At 43.0% G+C, this 23,524-nt stretch overlaps 1 protein-coding gene and 1 long non-coding RNA gene across 2 annotated transcripts in view; both read left to right on the forward strand.

Annotated features, from left to right (window-relative positions):
• LOC135247176 (stonustoxin subunit beta-like) overlaps positions 1-8,027 on the forward strand; it is a 42,437-nt gene extending 34,410 nt beyond the window's left edge. The window contains exons 3-6 of the mRNA XM_064320462.1: positions 2,216-2,389; positions 3,724-3,885; positions 4,517-4,563; positions 4,786-8,027. Coding sequence (XP_064176532.1) covers positions 2,289-2,389; positions 3,724-3,885; positions 4,517-4,563; positions 4,786-5,420 — 945 coding nt within the window. The 5' untranslated portion in view covers positions 2,216-2,288 and the 3' untranslated portion in view covers positions 5,421-8,027. The remainder of the gene's footprint in view (positions 1-2,215; positions 2,390-3,723; positions 3,886-4,516; positions 4,564-4,785) is intronic.
• Positions 8,028-19,216: 11,189 nt separating this feature from the next.
• On the forward strand, positions 19,217-22,649 carry LOC135247177 (uncharacterized). Its single transcript, XR_010328112.1, has 4 exons — positions 19,217-19,477; positions 20,284-20,394; positions 21,706-21,816; positions 22,509-22,649. It is a non-coding gene; the product is annotated as an uncharacterized LOC135247177 (long non-coding RNA).
• Positions 22,650-23,524: the final 875 nt, after the last annotated feature.

A 23,524-nucleotide genomic window follows, 5' to 3' on the forward strand; every position in this document is an offset into this window, starting at 1 on the left:
ATAGGCCTATGCTTATTGATATGCTGAACAGGCTTCAACTTAAAGGTTGTTAATAAACCAGGTTTTTAATAAACTGTGAATTCGAAAATGAGGTCAACCCTTATGGACATTACGTTTCTGATCAATTAAGGTAATTTCAGTATCTTTAGGTACCGAGTATTGAATCAGTATTGTTTCAGTATCAATTATCATGATACTAAACCTGGCATCAGTATCAAAGTCAAAATTTTGGTATCGTGACAATGCTAGTGTGATGCCTTTTTTAGTTGCGGCATGGAAGCGCTGCAGCTGTACACACACACCGGGCCATCTAAGTGTTACGACATGCCATCTAAGTGTTACAACATAGTAAAGACCTTTACGGGAAGTGGCCAGGACACATCCATGGCGACGCAACTAAGTCATCTGCCAGCATCTCTTAGCACAAAATTGGCCATAAATCCTCAATATTTTACTATGTCAGACACATATTCCAATCCATTGCTTATCATGATATTCTGTAGATATGTTGGGTGAAGTTATATGGTCATGAGGAGAAAGCCATTTTAAAATTGCTCCATAGGGGGCGTGATAGTGCCAATGCTTGGACCCCTCCCAACGCTTGCAGATTTAATTATTATTATGATTGATACAAAAATAATTACATGTAACGCAGTAATTATTAACCTATTATATTCGCAAAATTGTGCGAGAATAAAATGATTGGAAGAATTATAGCGTAAAGACATAGAGAACATAGGTGCAATGTGTGGATGTTTCAAAAGACACCACATCTTGTCTACCAGCAATAAAAGTTAGTGGCAGTAATCAGTTGTGCTGTTCTGATACAGCCACTGGGGCGACATAGCTCAGGAGGTAAGACCGATTGTCTGGCAGTCGGAGGGTTGCCAGTTCAAACCCCGCCCTGGGCGTGTCGGAGTGTCCTTGAGCAAGACACCTAACCCCTAACTGCTCTGGCGAATGAGAGGCATCAATTGTAAAGCGCTTTGGATAAAAGCGCTATATAAATGCAGTCCATTTACCATTTAGCCACTAGATGGTGATGCAGTGTAATTCCAGTTGATGCCGTAGTTGCATTGCTGTAAGATCGTGCCAGATGAACTGAACTGTAGCACAGCTCGTACACGGCTCCGGCACTGCTTCAGCTGTTAGCAGGGATAATATCGCAGGTCTGACCATTAATATCATGACTGGTTAGATAAAACCTTATATTAATAACCTTATTTTATATACTGGTGTACCATGACAGTTAGCTGCTTAGTTCCTCTCTGGCTCCGCTAGCTAGGTTGGGTCATGAAGTACCGTTAAGGTAGGTTGGGCTGGCTAGCTAGCTAACTCGTGCCTGTGACTGTGTGAGTCAAAGCGAAAGCTGAACTTAGAACAACAGCAACAAGTGTCAACTTGAGGGTCATATTGTTTGATGTAAATGGTAAACAAATAATATTTGCAAAGTGTTAATAGTTATTATCAAATAATTGTGTTATGTAACTGTAGTTCTGTATTTTCAAAGAATTAACTAGCTGAGGTAACAGTAAACAGCTCAGAGCGAGCTGGCATCGCCATGGTAACCAACCAACCCTCCTAACGGCCATATTTTAAACAGCGTCGTCATGGTTACCGTCACATTATTTTGGCAAGAGGTAAATAAGGAAGAACGCAATTTTGTATCGAATGCGGTTTCATCTCACCTTGCTGAATATTTTAAAATTAATGTCAAAAACCCTGACAAACTGTATAATTTGATAAACTTAAATTGTTTGATAACTTGATGGTTACAAGATTAAGAAGAAAATATTATCATGATGACAGTGATGTATTTAGCTAATGGGTTATACGAGTACATTAACAGTTATATTTATCTATTCATAGTGATGAATATTCAGCGTCTTTGAAATGTATAGATGTTTATGAACTGAAGAACATGTCAGGTGAGGTAAAGTGCACCCCAAAAATGCTGTTGTTTGTGTTTCCAGATGAAATTAATATGTTTGCAAATCAGATAAGTTCATCACATGGAAAGGGTTATTAGAGCCCAGTAATTGCCTTGGACTATTGTGGATTAGTCAGAATACTTTATGAACTTAATTTACATACCCCCTCCCTGTTTTTGTGTGTACATCTCAGGAATGCGTAGGTACATATGTATCAACTGTCAAGGTGAACAATGTCACAGAGAATTTATGCGTGTGTGTGTTTGTGTGTGGTCTCTCCACAGGCTGGGTTGGTGTAATCTCACAGAGGGCTGCTGTAATGTTCTGGCCTCAGTCCTGCGTTCTCCTTACTCAGAGATGAGAGATCTGGAGCTCAGAGACAACGAGCTGCAGGATTCAGGAGTGAGAGCGCTCTCTGCTGGACTGGAGGACCCACACTGTAAACTGCATAGAATGGGGTGAGTACAAACACAAACCCCTTCAATAAATTAGGGCTACAATGTGACTAAATACAACACTGATGTCAATGTTTCTAATGTGAAAACAGACACTCCACAGAACTGAGACGGCATGTTCCTGTTCTTCCTCTTGGTAGAATTTGACTACACAAATGAATGAAGAAAATGAATTAGTCCTGTTTACTGAACTGTAGTGGGGTGTAAACTCAAATGTGTTTGATAATGACTCATTCCACATTCATGTTATTTTAGTTTAACACACGCAGCCCTGTTAGTTTATATTATGTTACATTACATTTATTTGCCAGACGCTTTTATCCAAAGTGACGTACAATAAGTGCATACAAAAGGTAATTGGAACAACTACAAATCACAGGTCCGATAAGGTACAATATTTTGTAGTTATTCATTGTCATGAACACATTAAGTCCAGTTCACACAGTGACCATTACTCTGACCTAACCTAGCTAAGTCAAACTAGGAGGCATTACAAACAACATCTAGACAATGATACTGGACACAATAAGTGCTGGATGGAGGTACATGTAACATGAGTGGCATAGGAGGTACATGTGTAGAAATAGAGGGATTTAAATGATAGAAATGATCTACAGAGTGGTGATAGTTAGTCCAGGTATAGTCTGAAGAGATGCATCTTCAGACCATGGCGGAAGATGGGTAGTGAGTGAGAGGTTCATAGAGGAACAGGGAGTTCGTTCCACCACTGGCTAGGGTGGAGCTAGGGTGGAGAAGCTCTGTGGTAGAGACAAGATTTAACCCTTCACCCGGATGGCAGGGGGTGCAAGGCAGTGGTCAAGTTGGCGTATAGAATTTAATCATGTGCTGTAAATAGACGGGGGCCGTCCTGTTGGCTGCAGTGTAGGTGAGGGTCAGGACTTTGTACCTGCCGTGACTGGTAGCCAGTGGAGTGACTTCAGCAGGGGAGAACTTGGGAAGGTTGAAGACAATACATGTGTGTAAGGTGTGTAACACAATGCTATGTGTTTGACACACAGCCCTGTTAGTTTATATTAATGTGTGTAAGGTGTGTAACACACTACTATGTGTTTGACACACACAGCCCTGTTAGTTTATATTCATGTGTGTAAGGTGTGTAACACACTGCTATATGTTTGACACACACAACCCTCTTAGTTTATATTAATGTTTGTATGGTGTGTTACACACTGCTATGTGTTTGCCGCACACAGTCCTGTTAGTTTATATTAGCCTAATGTGTGTAAGGTGTGTAACACACTGCTATGTGTTTGACACACACAGCCCTGTTAGTTTATATTAATGTGTGTAAGGTGTGTGTGTCCTTCTCTCTGCAGGCTGTCAGGCTGTAGAGTCACACAGAGAGGCTGTGATTCTCTGGCTTCAGCTCTATGTTCAAACCCTTCACACCTGAGAGAGCTGGACCTGAGATACAATCACCCAGGAGACTCAGGAGTGAGAGCGCTGTCTGCTGCTAAACTGGACACACTCACACTGCTGTAAGTACAGAGAGTTTCCACACTGCACCTCACACATGCACACACACACACACACACCTGAGAGAGCTGGACCTCAGCTACAATCACCCAGGAGACTCAGGAGTGAGAGCGCTGTCTGCTGCTAAACTGGACACACTCATACTGCTGTAAGTACAAAGAGTTTCCACACTGCACCTCACACACACACACACACACACACACATGGAATTGGGGGGGGGGGGGGGGGGGGTCGAGGGCACTGTTCAAACCAGCGTTACTCAAGAGGGTTGGGGATCTCCTGTGGTATTTACTGCAGTAAATAAGATGTGGTTGTTGTAGTTAGGGGTTTGATCAGGGACACAGTGATGGTGGAGTTTCAGTATTACAAAGCAATGGAGAACCTGAGTGTGTTTCAGAGTGTGTGTGTTATAAGGGTGTTTTATTTTCAGTGGAGGGAGGGTAGCTATTTTTGCACATGTTATAGGGTGAGGGAATGGAATAAGTTTCCTTTGACAGATTTGTATATTTTTCATATGATCTTGGTTTTGTGTTTTTTTGTGTCTTTATTTTTATTTATGTGATGTTATTGGTGTGTTGAGAGTGGAAATAAAGGATCATTAAAATTCAAAATTCTGTTCTGCTGTTCTTACAGTGTGGACCATGGAGGAGAGAACAGGACCAAACCAGGACCCAGGAAATGTGAGTGTGTATCGACACAGAACACTTTCCATGGATACACACTCTGCTGTGTGTGTGTGTGAGTGAGAGAGATTTCTCTCTTACACACATATACACACAAACAGAAACACACATGTACACAAACACATACACAGAGGTACTATGACAGCTCTCTCTCACACACACATAATGAGGTGAATATTAATAATGATAATTAATCTCATTAATGTCTCTGGTGTGCAGACGGCTGTCAGTTCACACTGGATCCAAACACAGCGCACAGAGAGCTATCTCTGTCTGAGGGGAACAGGAGGGCAACATACACACCGGGGAGAGGGCAGCCATATCCTGATCATCCAGAGAGATTTGAACCTCTGCGCCAGGTTGTGTGCAGAGAGAGTGTGTGTGAGCGCTGTTACTGGGAGGCTGAGTTCAGTGTGTATGAGTGTGGAAGATGGGTTGATATAGCAGTGACATATAAAGGAATCAGCAGGAAAGGAGGGGGTAATGACTGTAGGTTTGGATGGAATAAAAACTCCTGGATTCTGGAGTGCCTTAAACCCAGAGACTCTGATAAGTTCAGTGACACTGATAAACTCAGATTCTGTGCCAATCACGATAAGAACCCAACAGACATACTTGCCCCCCCCTCCCCCTACCGCAGAGCAGGAGTGTGTGATGATGATGCTGGTAGAGGAGAGTGTGTGTGCAGGGTAGGAGTGTGTGTGGACCGTCCGGCCGGCACTCTGTCCTTCTACAGCGTCTCTGACTCTGACACACTGACCCTCCTGCACAGATTCCACACACACTTCACTCAACACACACCCCTCTGTGCTGGATTTCAAGTGTGTGGGATCTCCTCAGTGTCCCTCTGCTAACTGGAGTAGAGACACACACACTCACACACACACACACTCTCACACACACACAAACATGCACGCACACACAAACATGCACATGCACACACACACGCATACACACACACACATGCGCATACACACTCGCATGCATGCACGCTCATGTACACACACACACACCACATTCATATACCCACTCACACACATACACACACGCATACACACTCAGATACACATAGAAACACACACCCACACCTACACACACACATCCACACACACATGCTCTCACACACCCTTTCTCTCTCACACTCATGCACACACACTCACAACTACACACACTGATGTACACTCATGCACACGCACTCACACACCCGCGCACGCACTCGTGCACACACACTCACACTCTTACACACATAAACACAAACACTCATATACATCTAGACCCTCACACACCCACACCTACACACACACACTTATATACACATACACACACACTCAATCACACACTCACACACATAAACACAAACACTCATATACATCTAGACCCTCACACACCCACACCTACACACACACACTTATATACACACACTCATATACACATTCACACACAAACACACTCAATCACAAACTCACATATATATATATATATATATATACACACACGCTCACACCTACACAGACACGCACACACACACACATATATACACACACACTCTCACACACACACACACATGTATACACACGCACTCATATACACACACACACTTATAGACACACACACTAATTTACACAAATACACACACATTCAATCACACACTCACACACATATAAACGCAAACACTCATATACACCTAGACCATCACACACCCACAACTACACACACACACACACACACACACATTTACACACACACTCACATACAAACACACACACTCAATCACACACTCACATATATATATACACACACTCATATGCACCTAGACCCACACACACATGCACTCACACACCTACACACACTCTTGCACACTCAGTCACACACACACAAACACCCTCTCTCTCTCACATACACTCCATCACACACACACATATTCTCACACAGACCCTTTCTCTCTCAGTCATGCGCACTGACGCACACCTACGCACGCACTCTCTCACACCCAGTCACTCACACACACCTCTGCACAGACACACACAATCTCACACACACACACGCATGCAAACATACACACGCTCATACCCGTATTCACACACACACACACACACACACTTTCTCTCACTCACACAAACACAAACATGTGTCAACACACACACATTCTCATTCCCATACACACGCACACACATACTCATGCACTCACACATGCACACACATGCTTACACTTACATGCGTGCACACACCATATACACATGTATACATAAACATGCTCATACCCATACCTACACATACACACACACACACACACATGTATAAACACACACATTCACAAAGGCACTCTCACGCACACGCACATACACATACATACACTCATTCTCTTGCACGCGCACACACTCAAATACACAGTCTCACACACATTCACACAAATACATGCACACACACTGTCTATTACCCATACACACACGCACGCGTGTGCAGACATACTCATGCACTCAATAATACTCACACATGCACACACGCATACATGCGTGCACATACACACACACATTCTCTTACCCATACACACACGCAACCCGGGCATACGCATACTCACGCACTCACACACGTTCACATCAACAGTCACTCCCACAAACGTACGCATGCATGCACACATTCACAAATACACCCACACAAACACACTCTCACCCAGTCACACACACGTCGACACACTTGCAACCTTCCTTGACCAATGCCTTACCACTTCAATTTCAGCTGTGTCCAATATTAACCTCAGTACAGCTTAAACCCTGTACATGAGAGTATGATCTTTTAGCAGGTTCAGGTTAAGCACTTGTTGTCTAAATATGATTTTATTTTTTTACAATTTTCAAGGTGTGTTTATGTACTTTTGATTATTAAAACATTAATATAACATTGAGAGTAATAATGCCAAAAGATGGCAGAGTAAAATGTTTTTGAAGTAATAATTCTGTCTCCTGTATCTGCATTTTTTTAAAAGAAGCCAGTGGCAAACTCCTCCACTTAAATGTGCATTTTTACCGTTGCTTTCATTCATTTTCACAAGAGTTCCAATGTGCAAATTTCTGTGGGCAAATGCAGCTGATGCATCCCATGATAATGCAGAATGATCACTGCAGTGTACTTATTTCATTTCATTACTGTAAACAATGATGGATTGAGTTTCCTTATTTATTCTGCTAGGATTTATTTATTTTTTATTTTTTGCTTTAATTTTCTGTATTTTCAGACAACAATATGCAATGATTAAACCTGAATTATAAAAATATCAAATGTTTTGCTGTTGTGATTTATTATTGTGTGATGTATTGAACTCTGTGACACAGTAGTACTGATTTCATATTCTGTATGGGATTATCTTTGGGCTCAATATGAGTAGATCAGCATGGGGCTAAAATCTGCAGTTGAAGCAATGACATTCATCTACAGTAGTGGAAATAAAATCCATTATAAGAAAAGTTGTGTAGTGTCTGATGAATGCTTGCTTCTGTTACTGTAGTGTAACCACAACTCAATACATTTTGAAAAGTCCCTGCTTGAGCTGGTATATTTATGTTACCTCTCAAATAAGTGGTTCTCCTGTAGGTTTGAACTTGGATCTGCTGCACATCAGTTGAATGGATTAGACCACTAAGCTAAAATCAGGGCAGAAGTGTGGTTTGCATGACATCCAGTCTCTTGAGATGCTCCTGAGACCCTACAGTTTTTCTCATTTTTTCAGATGCATTTCTAATATGTGCAGTCACATATTACAAATGCATTACAGTATGTTATGACTGCTTTGGCTCAATGTGGAAAACTCAATTTGCCAAACTGACTGGCAAAATTCTTACCCTAAGACACTAATTGCAGTACCTACCCACAAAGTGCAAACTCTAAATCACACTCAGTTTTCGCAATGCAGTCGTCTCGTATTGGTACAGTGTTCCAATGCTTATTGCTAGACATGCAGATTGTGAAATGAAGTCAAGATGTTTGCAATCATGTCTCGTCACTGCCAGCAACATTGCCCAGGTGAGTCGCATTGCAGCACGATTGGTAATCCCAACATAAAAGGCTGTTTTACAGCACTACATTCAGCAGTGTCTGACAACATGGAGCAGCCCAATGCAGTTGGTACTGATGGACGGGTTGTGGTTGTGGCTGAGGTTGTGGTCAAGCAGGTAGAAGAAATGTTGTATCGAATGAATTTAGAGCCACAGTGATTGACCATGTCATATATCCAGGCATAACAATGGGAGAAGATGGAAGGAATGTAAGGCCAAACTTAAAAATGTCAACAGTGGCATCTAAAGAGCTTTTGGACTGAACATTGAAAAGTCAATAATTTACTGCAAAATGTGATACTGTAATTACATTACTGGATTGTTGTGTTGGTGTCATTTTATATTATTTCTGTTCCGTGACGAGCCTGTAAGCCATGTTAATCATTTTTATTAGAGACCGCGCAACTCTGTTTTTCCAAAATGCCGGCTTATTCCACATAGGGGAAAATTGTGTTTGTGTTAGGTATTCCTGTGGCAATGTCTGTTCTCTCTGTTCTGCTAATGTGATTATTTTTCTTCTATCAGATAAGGCCTGCTGGTGCAAGTTTGTAATGTTGCATTTGTATGTTGTTACAGCCCAAGACTGCCGAGTTTCAGTAACCGGCTGTCAGCCCAAAGTCAAACACATTTAAAAAGACCACAACATTTTTTGCCAGAATACAAAGGATATATTTATTACAAAACCCAATAACCCAATACAATACAAATACCCACAAACAGGTAGACAGGACAGAGCCAGCAGATCTAACCTAACACTCACTGTCTAAATGTACATGCCTTCTACCCTCACTACCAGGGAGGATGGGACATGGGAAAGATCAAATTAAAGGAGAAAAAGGGGGAAATGAGTATTCCGGTCCGCTGCTACCCTACCCTGACTAACTACAATAAAAAGGTGCAAAAGAAAAGAAAACCTTACCACACGGTCTATGAAGTATGCAATGTGATTATTTGACAAAGAACAATGTTGACTTAAACAAAACAAAACAAGACAAGACAGTAGTTGCTGCTTGTAGCGTCTCTACAATAACAAAGAATGAAAGTCGGTAGTCGCTGCTTGGTAGTCGAACAATGAGAGAGAGCGAGATGTCCCGAATCGCCATCTTTTATGGGGGAGTCAATTACAGCAGTCTGCACCCGGACCTGACCAGTGCACACGCCTGTGTGCGCACACCCGCTTCAGCCCGCGGAGAGAGCGACTCCTACTGGACAAAAGATAAATTATTACAAAACGAATTTCCGCAGAAATAATAACCAGGAACACATAACACCCCCACACTTAAGACAAAAAAAAATACAGAAGTTAGTTGTTTTTTTTTTGTAAACACATTTTTCCAAAGACTCAGATTAGTCTAATATCGGATTACCCAAAAGCAAGCACCACAGACAAAAGCGCACAAAAATAGTGCACGCAACAAAGTCCACTCAGGACAACCAAAGCGTCACTAAAACACAAGCGCAAAAGTAGTGCAAGCCATCAAAGCATAACAACCAACAGCGGAGCGGAAGACTCACTTCCCCCTTTCTCCCCTTTAATTTGATCTTTCCCTTGTCCCATCCTCCCCGGTAGTGAGGGTAGAACTTATGTACATTTAGACAGTGAGTGTTAGGTTAGATCTGCTGGCTCTGTCCTGTCTACCAGTGCACACGCCTGTGCGCACACCCGCTTCAGCCCGCGGAGAGAGCGACTCCTACTGGACAAAAGATAAATTATTACAAAACGAATTTCCGCAGAAATAATAACCAGGAACACGTGTTATTTTAACTGTTTACGTGTCGGATGTCTAGAGTGTAAATGTTTCTGTTTAAATGACTGGTTGAATAACACACATCACCGCTATTTTCACCGACCATGTTAAACGTACTCACTTGCGCGTCTCAGCTGCAAAGGCATGCTGTTGTTAAACCCATATTCCAATCTGTTTGAAATGACACAAATTCTGCCTAGCCTGTTCAAACATCAAACATTTTTTTAATTCTATATATTGTTTATGCCCTGCACCTGAACAAATTGGATGTGTCCATTCTACTGTACCATCTCCTTTGTAAGCTAAGCAGTTCCTTTCAGCTGACTACATCAGAATCTGTACTACCGGCGTTTTATGAGAGCTTAAAATGTACAACATTGTTTATCAGAAATTATATCTGGGTGGGTAAATTGGTGGATATGCTGTAGAACATAGTTTGTCATTGATTTATAAATATACCAGTATATCCTGGGCTTTCACTGATGGTTTAATTGGGGTACATAAAGCAGTGGCCTGATATGCATTCTATGTTTGCAGTTTGCTTCTTCCTGACTGCTTCCCCTCAGCAGGGAAACAGAGGGGCACAGAAGACTCTGGGTCATCCCACCATGGATGGCGCAGGAGAGGTAGCAGGTTTTAGCAGTTTGCTAAGGTGGTCTCGGAGGATGGACAGCGTGGGAAAGTGTGGAGGACCGATCGCTCAGGGGGTCAGACTGGTGGAAGATACCACAAGCCAGGCCTAGCTTCCTGATCAGGGCCAATTATGACACTCTGCCTTCTCCTCAGAACCTGCGCTAATGGTTTGGTGCAGATGAGACCGTCTGCTCTGTGCTGCCCCCAAACGAGGCCTGTGGCACATTCTGTCAGGCTGTGAGACAGCTCCAGCACAGGGACACAGAGCAGGCCTCCAGCACAGGGACACAGAGCAGGCCTCCAGCTCAGGGACACAGAGCAGGCCTCCAGCACAGGGACACAGAGCAGGCCTCCGGCACAGGGACACAGAGCGGGCCTCCAGCACAGGGACACAGTGCTGGCCTCCAGCACAGGGGTGCTACAGCTGGAGGTATGACCAGCTGCTGCGAAAGCTTCTGGAATTACTGGAGACCAGCAGACAGGAGGCAAACAGAGATGCCTCTCCTGTGAAAGAGCATCAAACCCACTTTGTGAGGCAAGCAGAGGAGGAGGGGACCGTAGGACACAAAGGTGGGAGTAGAGTCCTGGTACCAGACAGGGGGTGGAGCACGCGTGTAGATCTCAATCCACAACTCCGTTTCCCAAATGAGATCTGCACAGCTTCCTAACATGGAGACGTGGTCTACTCGGGTGAAGGTGGTGCTCCTTATATGGAGACGTGGTCCACTCGGGTGAAGGTGGTGCACCTTATATGGAGACGTGGTCTACTCGGGCGAAGATGGTGCTCCTTATATGGAGACGTGGTCCACTCGGGCGAAGGTGGTGCTCCTTATATGGAGACGTGGTCTGCTCGGGTGAAGGTGGTGCTCCTTATGGAGCTCACCCTCCCATGGGAGGAGGGGGCAGAAGCAGCCTATGAGCGGAAACGGCTAAAGTAATCCGACATGGCAGCGGAGTGTGAGAGTGTAAGGAGTGTAAGGAGGCCGGTTAGAGAGCGACAGTATATCCAGTGGAGTTGGGACGCTGGGGGTTCACCCACCAGTCAGTGCCACACCTTCTGGAGAACAAGGGCATGGCAGGGGCAAGGCTGAGGAGGGCAGCTAGAGGGCTGGCCGAGGAAGCAGAGAACGGGGGGGTGGAATCGGAAACCGCCCACTGCACCCAAAACAGCAGCAGAGGGTGGCAGCTGGCCTTCTGGATCAGTTTGAGCCTCTTTGTGTCCCTGGAGTAGAGGCTCCCAGCCCAGCACACACAGGTGTAGAACAGGACACCGGCCACAATGATCTGGTAGAACATGGCCAGCATCCTGCTACACACACCGAAGGAGCGTTGCCTTCCCAGAAAGAAAAGCCTTCAGTCTAGTAGGGCCTCCAAAGACACAAACCACAGTATCAAACCATCTATCTATGTGATCAGGAGAACATGGTGTGTATGTGTTTGTGTGTGTGTTTGTGCTTGTGTGTGCATGTTGTGCACGTGTGTGCGTGTTGATGCCCTGTGTACGTGCTCTGTGTACAATAAAAATGAACATCTTCAGTGCATCAACCAGTGCATTTTTTTTTTAAATTACACCCCCATCCTCATGCTAAATGGATTTTAATAAAACCATTATGTGCAGTGGCAGGAGCTTGAAATGGTCGAAAATATCAGAGTATTTATTTTTGCTATCAGACCTGTGGGCTGTACTGGAATACTGGAAACACAAAGTGGATGCATTCTGCCATCCGGTGGTCTTGTGACGCTACTACAAGGGACTGAACTCCAGAGGGTGAGACTCAAGGCAGCAGTTGGGAGTTTCTAAAACATTGACTGCTTACTCTGGTTCCCTTTGCTAATCTAACATTTTTTGTAAAGATCTGAAACTATGCACTAATGTAGGGAATCTGGAAGGGGGAAAATATTTTTCATGGCACTGTACATGAGGTAGACAGGTTTCCTTTAACAGGCCTTAATACAAGGGGCACCAGGGAGATACACACTATACAGCTTGCAAAGGAATTCTCAGAAGTTTGCTAATGCCACGCACCAGTATGGAGTATATTATCTTAACAGAGGACTCATGTGCAAGAGTGCACTTGGGATAACCCTGAGCTGCATTCCATCCTCTCCGTAGCTCTCCATCACTCTTCTCTCTTCACCATGGTAACTGGGAATGTGGAGACTGGGGCAAGGCCACAGGCCTAGGCAGAAGTGGCCAGGAGTGCATACAGAAATACTGAAGCATACACTTCCCTTCACTACCTTAAGCCTCCAAGCAGCTGTACACTGCAGAACACAGTCTGAAGTGCATTAATCACTGCAGGTTTCCCACTGAATCTACAGGAACTGAGGTGGAGCGGTGAAAGAATGGGCAGTGATTCACTATGTGTACTCATGTAGACATGAAAACTGTTTTTCTGATCGATCAAACGTTGAAATATTTGTTAAATATTTTACTTAACTGCTACATCTACTGCAATTATTAGGACATGAGAACGCCTGTGGAGGTGTAGAAATGACTGTAAGAAATATAACACTGCAGTTCTTCTAAGTACCCACTAGATGGTAGTGGAAGTTCAGTTTCACACTGAGTTGTTGTCTGTTGGGCACTTCCTGGCTTGAACCATAATTTTGTTTGGCCTGTGATAAAGACAAATAACAGAATTTGTATAACAAGTACATTAAGCAATAGTAATCATTTTGCTGAGTTCTGAGAGCTAGTCTTGTAATAAGATGTATTACAGGAGCTTTCTGTGGTCAGACCATCACAGGCATCGGTATGAAGGTTGGCTGTGTATTACTGTTGCAATACGAGTATTATCAAGTTGTCATTATTGCAGACATCATAAATGGTTGCATGTTTTCACTGGTGTGCAAGAACAGGAACACTGATGTTTTTTATTCTGAAGGGACCCTCTATGTTAAAATTATAGATTCAGTCTTGGTTTTTAACATCTGTGGACAGAACTAGTCATTCTTTCTTTATTAGGAGTATGTGGTCACAGTGGCCATGACATTTGTCATTGAGATCAGATTTCTCAGATCAGATTCAAAATACAAGATATAACTGATTATTCAATAGTCCGTGTAGGAGTATGCATCTTCTACACCGTAAACTGTAAAAACTCTTTTACACTGCACAGTCATCATACCTCCATATCATATTTATTATTGTTAAGATTTAAGGGCCACAGAATCATAAATGACTTTTCCTTTGTATTTTTTTCATTGAATCTGATCACTGAGACATTACATTACATTTATCTGGCGGACAATTTCAAACAAATCGGCACACAATAAGTGCATACCAAAGGTCATTGGAACAACTATAGAACACAGGTCCGATGAGATACAATACTTTGTACAGTTACTCATAGCCATGAACACATTAAGTCCAGTTCACACAGTGAACATTACTCTGACCGAACCTATGCTGTCAAACCAGGAGGCACTACAAGTTACAACATCTAGACAATGACACAAGGCACAATAAGAGCTGAATGGAGGTACATGTAACATGAGTGGCACAGGAGATACATGTGTAGCATGAAAGAGGGGAATTTAAGTGATAGAAATGATCTGCAGTGTGGTGATAGTTAGTTAGTCCAGTTATAGTCTGAAGAGATGAGTCTTCAGACCACGGCGGAAGATGGGCAATGAGGGAATGGTTCGTAGAGGAAACCTGACCTGACTCCACAAGAGTAACTCCATTTTAACATCAATCAAATAATGGGCACTGATACATAATGTGCAATCATACAGATACAGGCCAAATATGTATTCTTTTGGTTACAGCTCACTGATAGCATGTCTGTCAATCGTTCTATTTCATTATACCTGGCTGTATTTTAAAGGCCTTTTTGACAAATCATTAGTTATAATAATGTTTATGGGTAAATCCAATTGGAAACTCAGTTGATTATCCATTGACAAAACATTTTTATTACAAATAACATGCAGCTGTTGGCACTCAATTAAATTTTTATATTCAAATTTAAATTTTTTAAATTTTCTGGCAATGATCTGTTGTATAAAACAGAGATACAGACACAGAAAAGTCTATAAAAGCTGCCAAGCGCCAATACAAGGACAGGTTAGAGACTCAAACAGAAAGAGAAAGAGACAGACTCTTGTTATCTTTGGCAAGGCGTGGAGGCAATCATTCCATACAAGGCGAGATCAGGTGGGGTCAACAGTGATGAGGACTTGCCAGACCAGATGAACTTGTTTTGCGCCCGTTTTAATACCTTTTTTTTACTCTCCGACTCCAGTTCTGAGGTGCTATGCAACCCCCCCGCCCCCCTCCTGTGTGCTCCCCAAACCCCCAGCTCCCAAATGTGTGCTGCTACACTATATGTCTCACAGACACAAACAGGCCAAATGCTAACCATGCTTTCCCATATTTGGTAAAGTCATTTGACTGTTTCTTCATCTCTAATTTGGTTTCCTCAAATGTGTAAATATTGCTTTACCAGACTAAAATCTCTAAGTCTAAGTGTATCTGTCAAAAGCAGTTTTATAGAGCCCAGGAAGCATAGATCAAGTTTTCAAATGTTGTATTAAAAGCAGTCATGCATGCATTTGTACAAGATGTTATCCTAACCCAGCCCATACCTGTTCATCTAGTACGTCAGATCAACTAACATGAGCCCATGGTCAGCACAGGAATGCTGTTATGTGTGTCTGCTTACGTGATGATATGAAGAAGTCATAAGAGAAAGGCAGGATGGCTGTAGGATGGTGTTTACTCTGCTCCTGTTGTATGTCATTGTGAAACAAAGTATTTCAAACTCAAATGCCAATTTAAAGATGTGAAGAAAGAAGAGGGAGTAAAAGAAGGAATAAAAGAACGGAGTAAGTAGCCTGTTGTGGAGTGAGATGGAGAGAATAGAAGCTGGTGAAGGGGTGTGGGGAGGAATGGGAATCTGCAGGTATAATGAAAATAACACCCTTAATTCAGTAAAACAGACAATAAATGGTGTGGTTTAGGTGTAACAGACTTTTTACAAATTTCCCATTTGGGACCAAAAACAAAAAGTAATTTAAAAAATACTTCTAGAAAGTTTTTCATTTATTAAGGTATTTTTTGATACTTTATGACCATTTTACCTTGCTGGATATGACAGAGGTACCAGGCCATCATTTGATTAAAATGGGCTACATTTTGACAGTGACACTTGTTCCTGTACACTGTTGCCAGCTCAAGTGGCACACTGTTGCTTGCACTTCTGCATTTCAGCAGCAAATTCTGAGCCGATTCTTATAGTTCTGATGTGTGTGGGTGTGTATATGTGTGTGCGAAACACCCACATGCTGGTGCCTGGCAGGCTGTGTGTTAACGTATTGTGAGGCTGTGTGTATCAGGTTGCTGTGTGTGTGTGTATGTGTGTGTGTGTGTGTGTGTGTGCGTGTATATGCATGTGTGTGTACATGCGTGCATGGGTGTGTGTGTGCATGCATGCGTGTGTGTGTGTACGTGTTTATGTGTGTGTGTGTTCGTGTGCGTGTGTGTGAGTGTGTGCGCGTGCGTGTGTGCATGTGTATATGTGTGTGGGTGCGTGTGTGTGTGTGTATATATGTGTGTATGTGTGTGTGTGTGCGTGTGTCTGCGTGTATGTTACCTGTGTGTGTGTGTGTGTGTGTTTATGTGCGCGTGCGTGTGTGTGTGCGTGTATGTGTGTGTGTGTGTGCGTAAGTGTGTGTGTGTGTGCATGTATATGTGTGTATGTTGTGTGTGTGTGCGTGCCTGTCTATGTGTGTATGTTACGTGTGTGTGTGTGCGTGCCTGTGTCTGTGTGTATGTTGCGTGTGTGTGTGTGTGTGGCTGGGGCCTGGCAGGCTGTGTGTTAATGTACTGTGAGGCTGTGTGTATCAGGTTGCTCTGTGTGTGTGTTTATGTGCGCGCGTGTGCGTGTGCGTGTATATGTGTGTGTGTGTGCGTAAGTGTGTGTGTGTGTGTGTGTGCATGTATATGTGTGTGTGGGATTGCATGTATGTGTGTGTGCGTGTGTGTATGTTGCGTGTGTATGTGTGTATGTTACGTGTGTGTGTGTGTGTGGCTGGGGCCTGGCAGACTGTGTACTGTGGGGCTGTGTCCATCAGTGTGCTGTGTGTGTCGTCTGTATACAACAACGAGCTTCTTCAGTGCATGGACCAGTGATCTTCTTTGAAATTAACCCTGATTTGGGAATTTTGGCTGAATTATTTGAAAAAATCAGACCCAGGGGAGACATTACAGGAGATGGGATTAACTAGTTAAACCGTCATTTCTTGTGTAAAAAATTATTGATTTTATATTTCCTCTCAAAATATTGGCCTCTATTCAGGCTTTCCCCATTGATTTAACATTGGATGGGCGGGGTTTCAAGTTCTTTTTGCAACCAGGCCTTGCAGTTCACGCAGTAGCCACTGGGGTAAAAGGCTGTTTGTTTTTAACATTGGGATCCTTTTTTAAAATAGGGAGCCTACACCAATCAGCCACAACATTAAACCACCTGCCTAATATTGCCTAGGTCCCCCTCGTGCCACCAAAACCGCTCTGACCCGTCGAGAGTTTTTAAAATCATGTGGAAATAATTCAACCTCTAACAATATCTTGGCTTTTTATAGCCCTGTAGCAACTAATAATGTAATAAACTACCAATAGTGTAATAACTCCCAATAATGTAATCCATTTCAAATTTTTTTATGTAATATAAACCAATAATGTAATAAGTAGTAGTAGTAGTACTAGTAGTAGCGTACTTTATTGATCCCAGGGGGGCATTTGCACTGTTGCAGAATAATAGACAATAAAGTAACACAATCAGTACAATTTACGTAGATGCAAAATATCAATACAACAGTAGATACAATATACAGAATACAAATTACCATATACAGAGGTGGAGACGGTCAGAGCTGTTTCGTGGCACTTCAGGGGACCTACACAAATAGTAGGTGTCAATGTGGCTGACGGTAACGACGCTCAGCATGGTTTATATGTTTATTATTTATTGTATTTTATACATTTTTACTATATATTTAACAAACAAATAGAAAAAATGTCATTTTGACCTGGTCTCAGAGGATAAAGCTTAATGAAGGATATCATTTTAAATGCTCAACTGCAGACCGCTCTCTGTTCCTTCTGTTTTCCCTCTCTACATGTTTTGATTCTGCAGTCACTGTCTCCTACTCACAACTGAACACAACTGCTTGCTCTACCACGAAAACCTGCACCAAAGCTTTGCTCCTTGAGTCAGTCATCAAAAGCGTCACAGGTCTGCATACCGATGAGCTTTGGACTCATTGATCATTTTCAGTCGAAACTATCAAGCCTCGCACCTGTTTCTAGTGCGCTGTGGTGTTTTTCTGGACACACGCCTGAGCTCATATCAAGAGTACAACCACTCTTTGAAATGTCTCTTTAACATGTTCAGGGCCCATTTAATCTGCATTGTCTTGCAGCAAACTACACTCAATTGTTGTGTGTGTCCCATTGTCCAAGCGATGTTCACGTGTGCTCAGTTGTGTTTGCAGCTAATTTGGTTGGAAGCCAATGGTCCAGCGGTCTAATGTCTGTCGTCCTTAGTGGGCGCTGTTTCTAAATGATCTCTCAGCGGTCAAAGGACCAAGGATAACCCTCAGCAGTGATAGATAGTGCAAGTGCATGACTAGAATTAATTGAATGGTAAGACTGCAGTAAGGGATGAGTTACTGGAGCTCTGCTCTCAATCTGTTTGAGTTAGCTTTCAGTAAGAGAGTTTACTGGAAGCTTGTTAATTTGCTGTGATTAGGCCAATACATTACTACATACATTACTGGCATTTGGCGCAACGCTCTTATCCAGACACTACAACCAGTGTATACCCTAACCCGGAACAAGTTCATGACTGAAAGCCCGTAGAAAGACCGGTCCATACAGAACACCCAAGTTCAACTTGACCTGATGGTTAAACTGATTAACACTAGCAACAAACGGCACAACGCAATCTAGAAATAAATGATAAATGCAAGTATCGTAAACAGCGCATCAACTAAGTCACCTATGAAACAGCTGCCTAGTAAGAGTAAGAGGATGAGTTTATCTGGAAGCTCTGTCTCCACGTGCTGTGAGTTAGAGCTGCAGTAAGAGGATGAGTTTAACTGGAAACTCTGTCTCCATGTGCTGTGAGTTAGAGCTGCAGTAAGAGGATGAGTTTATCTGGACGCTCTGTCTCCACGTGCTGTGAGTTAGAGCTGCAGTAAGAGGATGAGTTTAACTGGAAACTCTGTCTCCATGTGCTGTTAGTTAGAGCTGCAGTAAGAGGATGAGTTTAACTGGAAGCTCTGTCTCCATGTGCTGTGAGTTTGAGCTGCAGTAAGAGGATGAGTGTAATTGGATGCTGTGTCTTCTTGTTTTGTTCACAGGGTCCAGGTAGAAAGAGCAGGGTCACCTGTACCTAGCTGTCTGTCTATGAAGAGTTATAATTCAATGGATCGTCCAATCGAGTTCAGAGGAGAGTTCACAGGTGACCAAAGGTAATTAAAGAGGTTCAAATTGACACTACTTTTTAATCATACTTCAATGTTACTGGCACCATTCAGTTGCAAGTGAGCTGTATTATACAACATTCAGATCTGCAGTAACTAAGAGCTGCAATAAGAGGATGAGTTTTACTGGAAGCTCTGTCTCCATGTGCTGTGAGTTTGAGCTGCAGTAAGAGGATGAATTTCACTGGAAACTCTGTCTTCATGTGTTTTGAGTTAGAGCTGCAGTAAGAGGATTAGTTTAACTGGAAGCTCTGTCTCCATGTGTTGTGAGTTAAAGCTGCAGTAAGAGGATTAGTTTAACTGGAAGCTCTCTCTACATGTGCTGTGAGTTAGAGCTGCAGTAAGAAGATGAGTTTTACTGGAAGCTCTGTCTCCATGTGCTGTGAGTTAGAGCTGCAGTAACAGCATGAGTTTTACTGGAAGCTCTGTCTTCATGTGTTTTGAGTTAGCTGCAGTAACAGCATGAGTTTTAGTGGAAGCTCTGTCTCCATGTGCTGTGAGTTAGAGCTGCAGTAAGAGCATGAGTTTTACTGGACGCTCTGTCTCCATGTGCTGTGAGTTAGAGCTGCAGTAAGAGCATGAGTTTTACTGGAAGCTCTGTCTTCATGTGTTTTGAGTTAAAGCTGCAGTAAGAGGATGAGTTTCACTGGAAGCTCTGTCTCCATGTGCTGTGAGTTAGAGCTGCAGTAAGAGCATGAGTTTAACTGGAAGCTCTGTCTCCATGTGTTGTGAGTTAGAGCTGCAGTAAGAGGATGAGTTTAACTGGATGGTGTGTCTTCATGTTTTGCTCACAGGGTCCAGGTAGAAAGAGCTGGGCCACCTGTACCCAGCTGTGTGTCTCTGAAGAGTGGCCGTTCAATGGATCGTCCAATCATGTTAAGAGGAGAGTTCACAGGTGACCAAAGGTAATTAAAGAGGTTCAAATTGACAATACTTTTTAATCAATGTTACTGGCACCATTCAGTTGCAGGTGAGCTGTCTTATACAACATTCAGATCTGCAGTAACTAAGAGCTGCAATAAGAGGATGAGTTTTACTGGAAGCTCTGTCTCCATGTGCTGTGAGTTAGAGCTGCAGTAAGAGGATGAATTTCACTGGAAACTCTGTCTTCATGTGTTTTGAGTTAGAGCTGCAGTAAGAGGATTAGTTTAACTGGAAGCTCTGTCTCCATGTGTTGTGAGTTAGAGCTGCAGTAAGAGGATGAGTTTAACTGTGTAAACACCTCACAGCTAGACCAATGAGGGTTTGTAGCTGGAGGGGAAGGCACCGCGTGTTCTCCCTTGGCTGGTGTGATTCAAAACCGGAGATGTTAGTTATTTTTCCTCTGTTCGTAAGAACAGGGCACAATTATAATTAAGAATGCACTGGTTCCATTGCCACGGGTTAGATATGAAGGCGCTGCTTCATATCCCGCTTAAAACTGCTGCTGAAACGGATCAGTAGCACTCTGGTTACTCTCCGTTCGCAAACGGGGCTATGCTGTCATCAGAGATATATCCGATCTGTCGCCGGACTGTCAATATCCCAATGGGAGCATCAGAATATTCACAAACACCTGTACCTAGCTGTTTGTCTATGAAGAGTGATAGTTCAATGGATCTTCCTTTCAAGTTCAGAGGAGAGTTCACAGGTGATCAAAGGTAATTAAAGAGGTTCGAATTGACACTACTTTTTAATCATACTTCAATGTTACTGGCACCATTCATTTGCATGTGAGATGTTTTATAGAATATTCAGGTCTGCAGTAACTAGGAGCAACAGTAAGAGGATGAGTTTAACTGGATGTTCTGTCTCCATTTGCTGTGAGTTAGAGCTGCAGTAAGAGTATGAGTTTCACTGGAAGCTCTGTCTCCATTTTCTGTGAGTTAGAGCTGCAGTAAGAGGATGAGTTTCACTGGAAGCTCTGTTTCCATGTGCTGTGAGTTAGAGCTGCAGTAAGAGCATGAGTTTTACTGGAAGCTCTGTCTTCATGTGTTTTGAGTTAAAGCTGCAGTAAGAGGATGAGTTTCACTGGAAGCTCTGTCTCCATGTGCTGTGAGTTAGAGCTGCAGTAAGAGCATGAGTTTTACTGGAAGCTCTGTCTTCATGTGTTTTGAGTTAAAGCTGCAGTAAGAGGATTAGTTTAACTGGAAGCTCTGTCTCCATGTGTTGTGAGTTAGAGCTGCAGCAAGAGGATGAGTTTAACTGGATGCTGTGTCTTCATGTTTTGCTCACAGGGTCCAGGTAGAAAGAGTAGGGTCACCTGTACCTAGCTGTCTGTCTAGGAAGAGTGATCGTTCAATGGATCGTCCAATCATGTTCAGAGGAGTGTTCACAGGTGATCAAAGGTAATTAAAGAGTTTCAAATTGACACTACGTTTTAATCATACTTCAATGTTACTGGCACCATTCATTTGCATGTGAGATGTTTTATAGAATATTCAGATCTGCAGTAACTAGGAGCGACAGTAAGAGGATGAGTTTAACTGGATGTTCTGTCTCCATTTGCTGTGAGTTAGAGCTGCAGTAAGAGGATGAGTTTAACTGGAAGCTCTGTCTCCATATGCCGTGAGTTAGAGCTGCAGTAACAGCATGAGTTTTACTGGAAGCTCTGTCTCCATGTGCTGTAAGTTTGAGCTGCAGTAAGAGCATGAGTTTTACTGGAAGCTCTGTCTCCATGTGCTGTGAGTTAGAGCTGCTGTAAGAGGATGAGTTTAACTGGATGCTCTGTCTCCATGTGCTGTGAGTTAGAGCTGCAGTAAGAGCATGAGTTTAACTGGAAGCTCTGTCTCCATGTGCTGTGAGTTAGAGCTGTAGTAAGAGCATGAGTTTTACTGGAAGCTCTGTGTTCATGTGTTTTGAGTTAAAGCTGCAGTAAGAGGATGAGTTTCACTGGAAGCTCTGTCTCCATGTGCTGTGAGTTAGAGCTGCAGTAAGAGCATGAGTTTAACTGGAAGCTCTGTCTCCATGTGTTGTGAGTTAGAGCTGCAGTAAGAGGATGAGTTTAACTGGATGCTGTGTCTTCATGTTTTGCTCACAGGGTCCAGGTAGAAAGAGCTAGGTCACCTGTACCGAGCTGTGTGTCTCTGAAGAGTGGCCGTTCAATGGATCGTCCAATCATGTTCAGAGGAGAGTTCAAAGGTGATCAAAGGTAATTAAAGAGGTTCAAATTGACACTACTTTTTAATCATACTTCAATGTTACTGGCACCATTCAGTTGCATGTGAGCTGTATTATACAACATTCAGATCTGCAGTAACTAAGAGCTGCAATAAGAGGATGAGTTTTACTGGATGCTCTTTCTCCATGTGCTGTGATTTAGAGCTGCAGTAAGAGCATGAGTTTTACTGGAAACTCTGTCTCCATGTGCTGTGTGTTAGAGCTGCAGTAACAGCATGAGTTTTACTGGAAGCTCTGTCTCCATGTGCTGTGAGTTAGAGCTGCAGTAAGAGCATGAGTTTTACTGGAAGCTCTGTCTCCATGTGCTGTGAGTTAGAGCTGCAGTAAGAGCATGAGTTTTACTGGAAGCTCTGTCTCCATGTGCTGTGAGTTAGAGCTGCAGTAACAGCATGAGTTTTACTGGAAGCTCTGTCTCCATGTCCTGTGAGTTAGAGCTGCAGTTAGAGGATGAGTTTAACTGGATGCTCTCTCTACATGTGCAGTGAGTTAGAGCTGCAGTAAGAAGATGAGTTTCACTGGATACTCCATCTTCATGTGTTTTGAGTTAGAGCTGCAGTAAGAGGATGAGTTTAACTGGAAGCTCTGTCTCCATGTGCTGTGAGTTAGAGCTGCAGTAAGAGGATGAGTTGAACTGGAAGCTCTGTCTCCATATGCTGTGAGTTTGAGCTGCAGTAAGAGGATGAATTTAACTGGATGCTGTGTCTTCATGTTTTGCTCACAGGGTCCAGGTAGAAAGAGCTAGGTCACCTGTACCGAGCTGTGTGTCTCTGAAGAGTGGCCGTTCAATGGATCGTCCAATCATGTTCAGAGGAGAGTTCAAAGGTGATCAAAGGTAATTAAAGAGGTTCAAATTGACACTACTTTTTAAACATACTT

This window comes from Anguilla rostrata, unplaced genomic scaffold (assembly GCF_018555375.3).
Source record: "Anguilla rostrata isolate EN2019 unplaced genomic scaffold, ASM1855537v3 scaf1120, whole genome shotgun sequence".
NCBI lineage: Eukaryota > Metazoa > Chordata > Actinopteri > Anguilliformes > Anguillidae > Anguilla > Anguilla rostrata.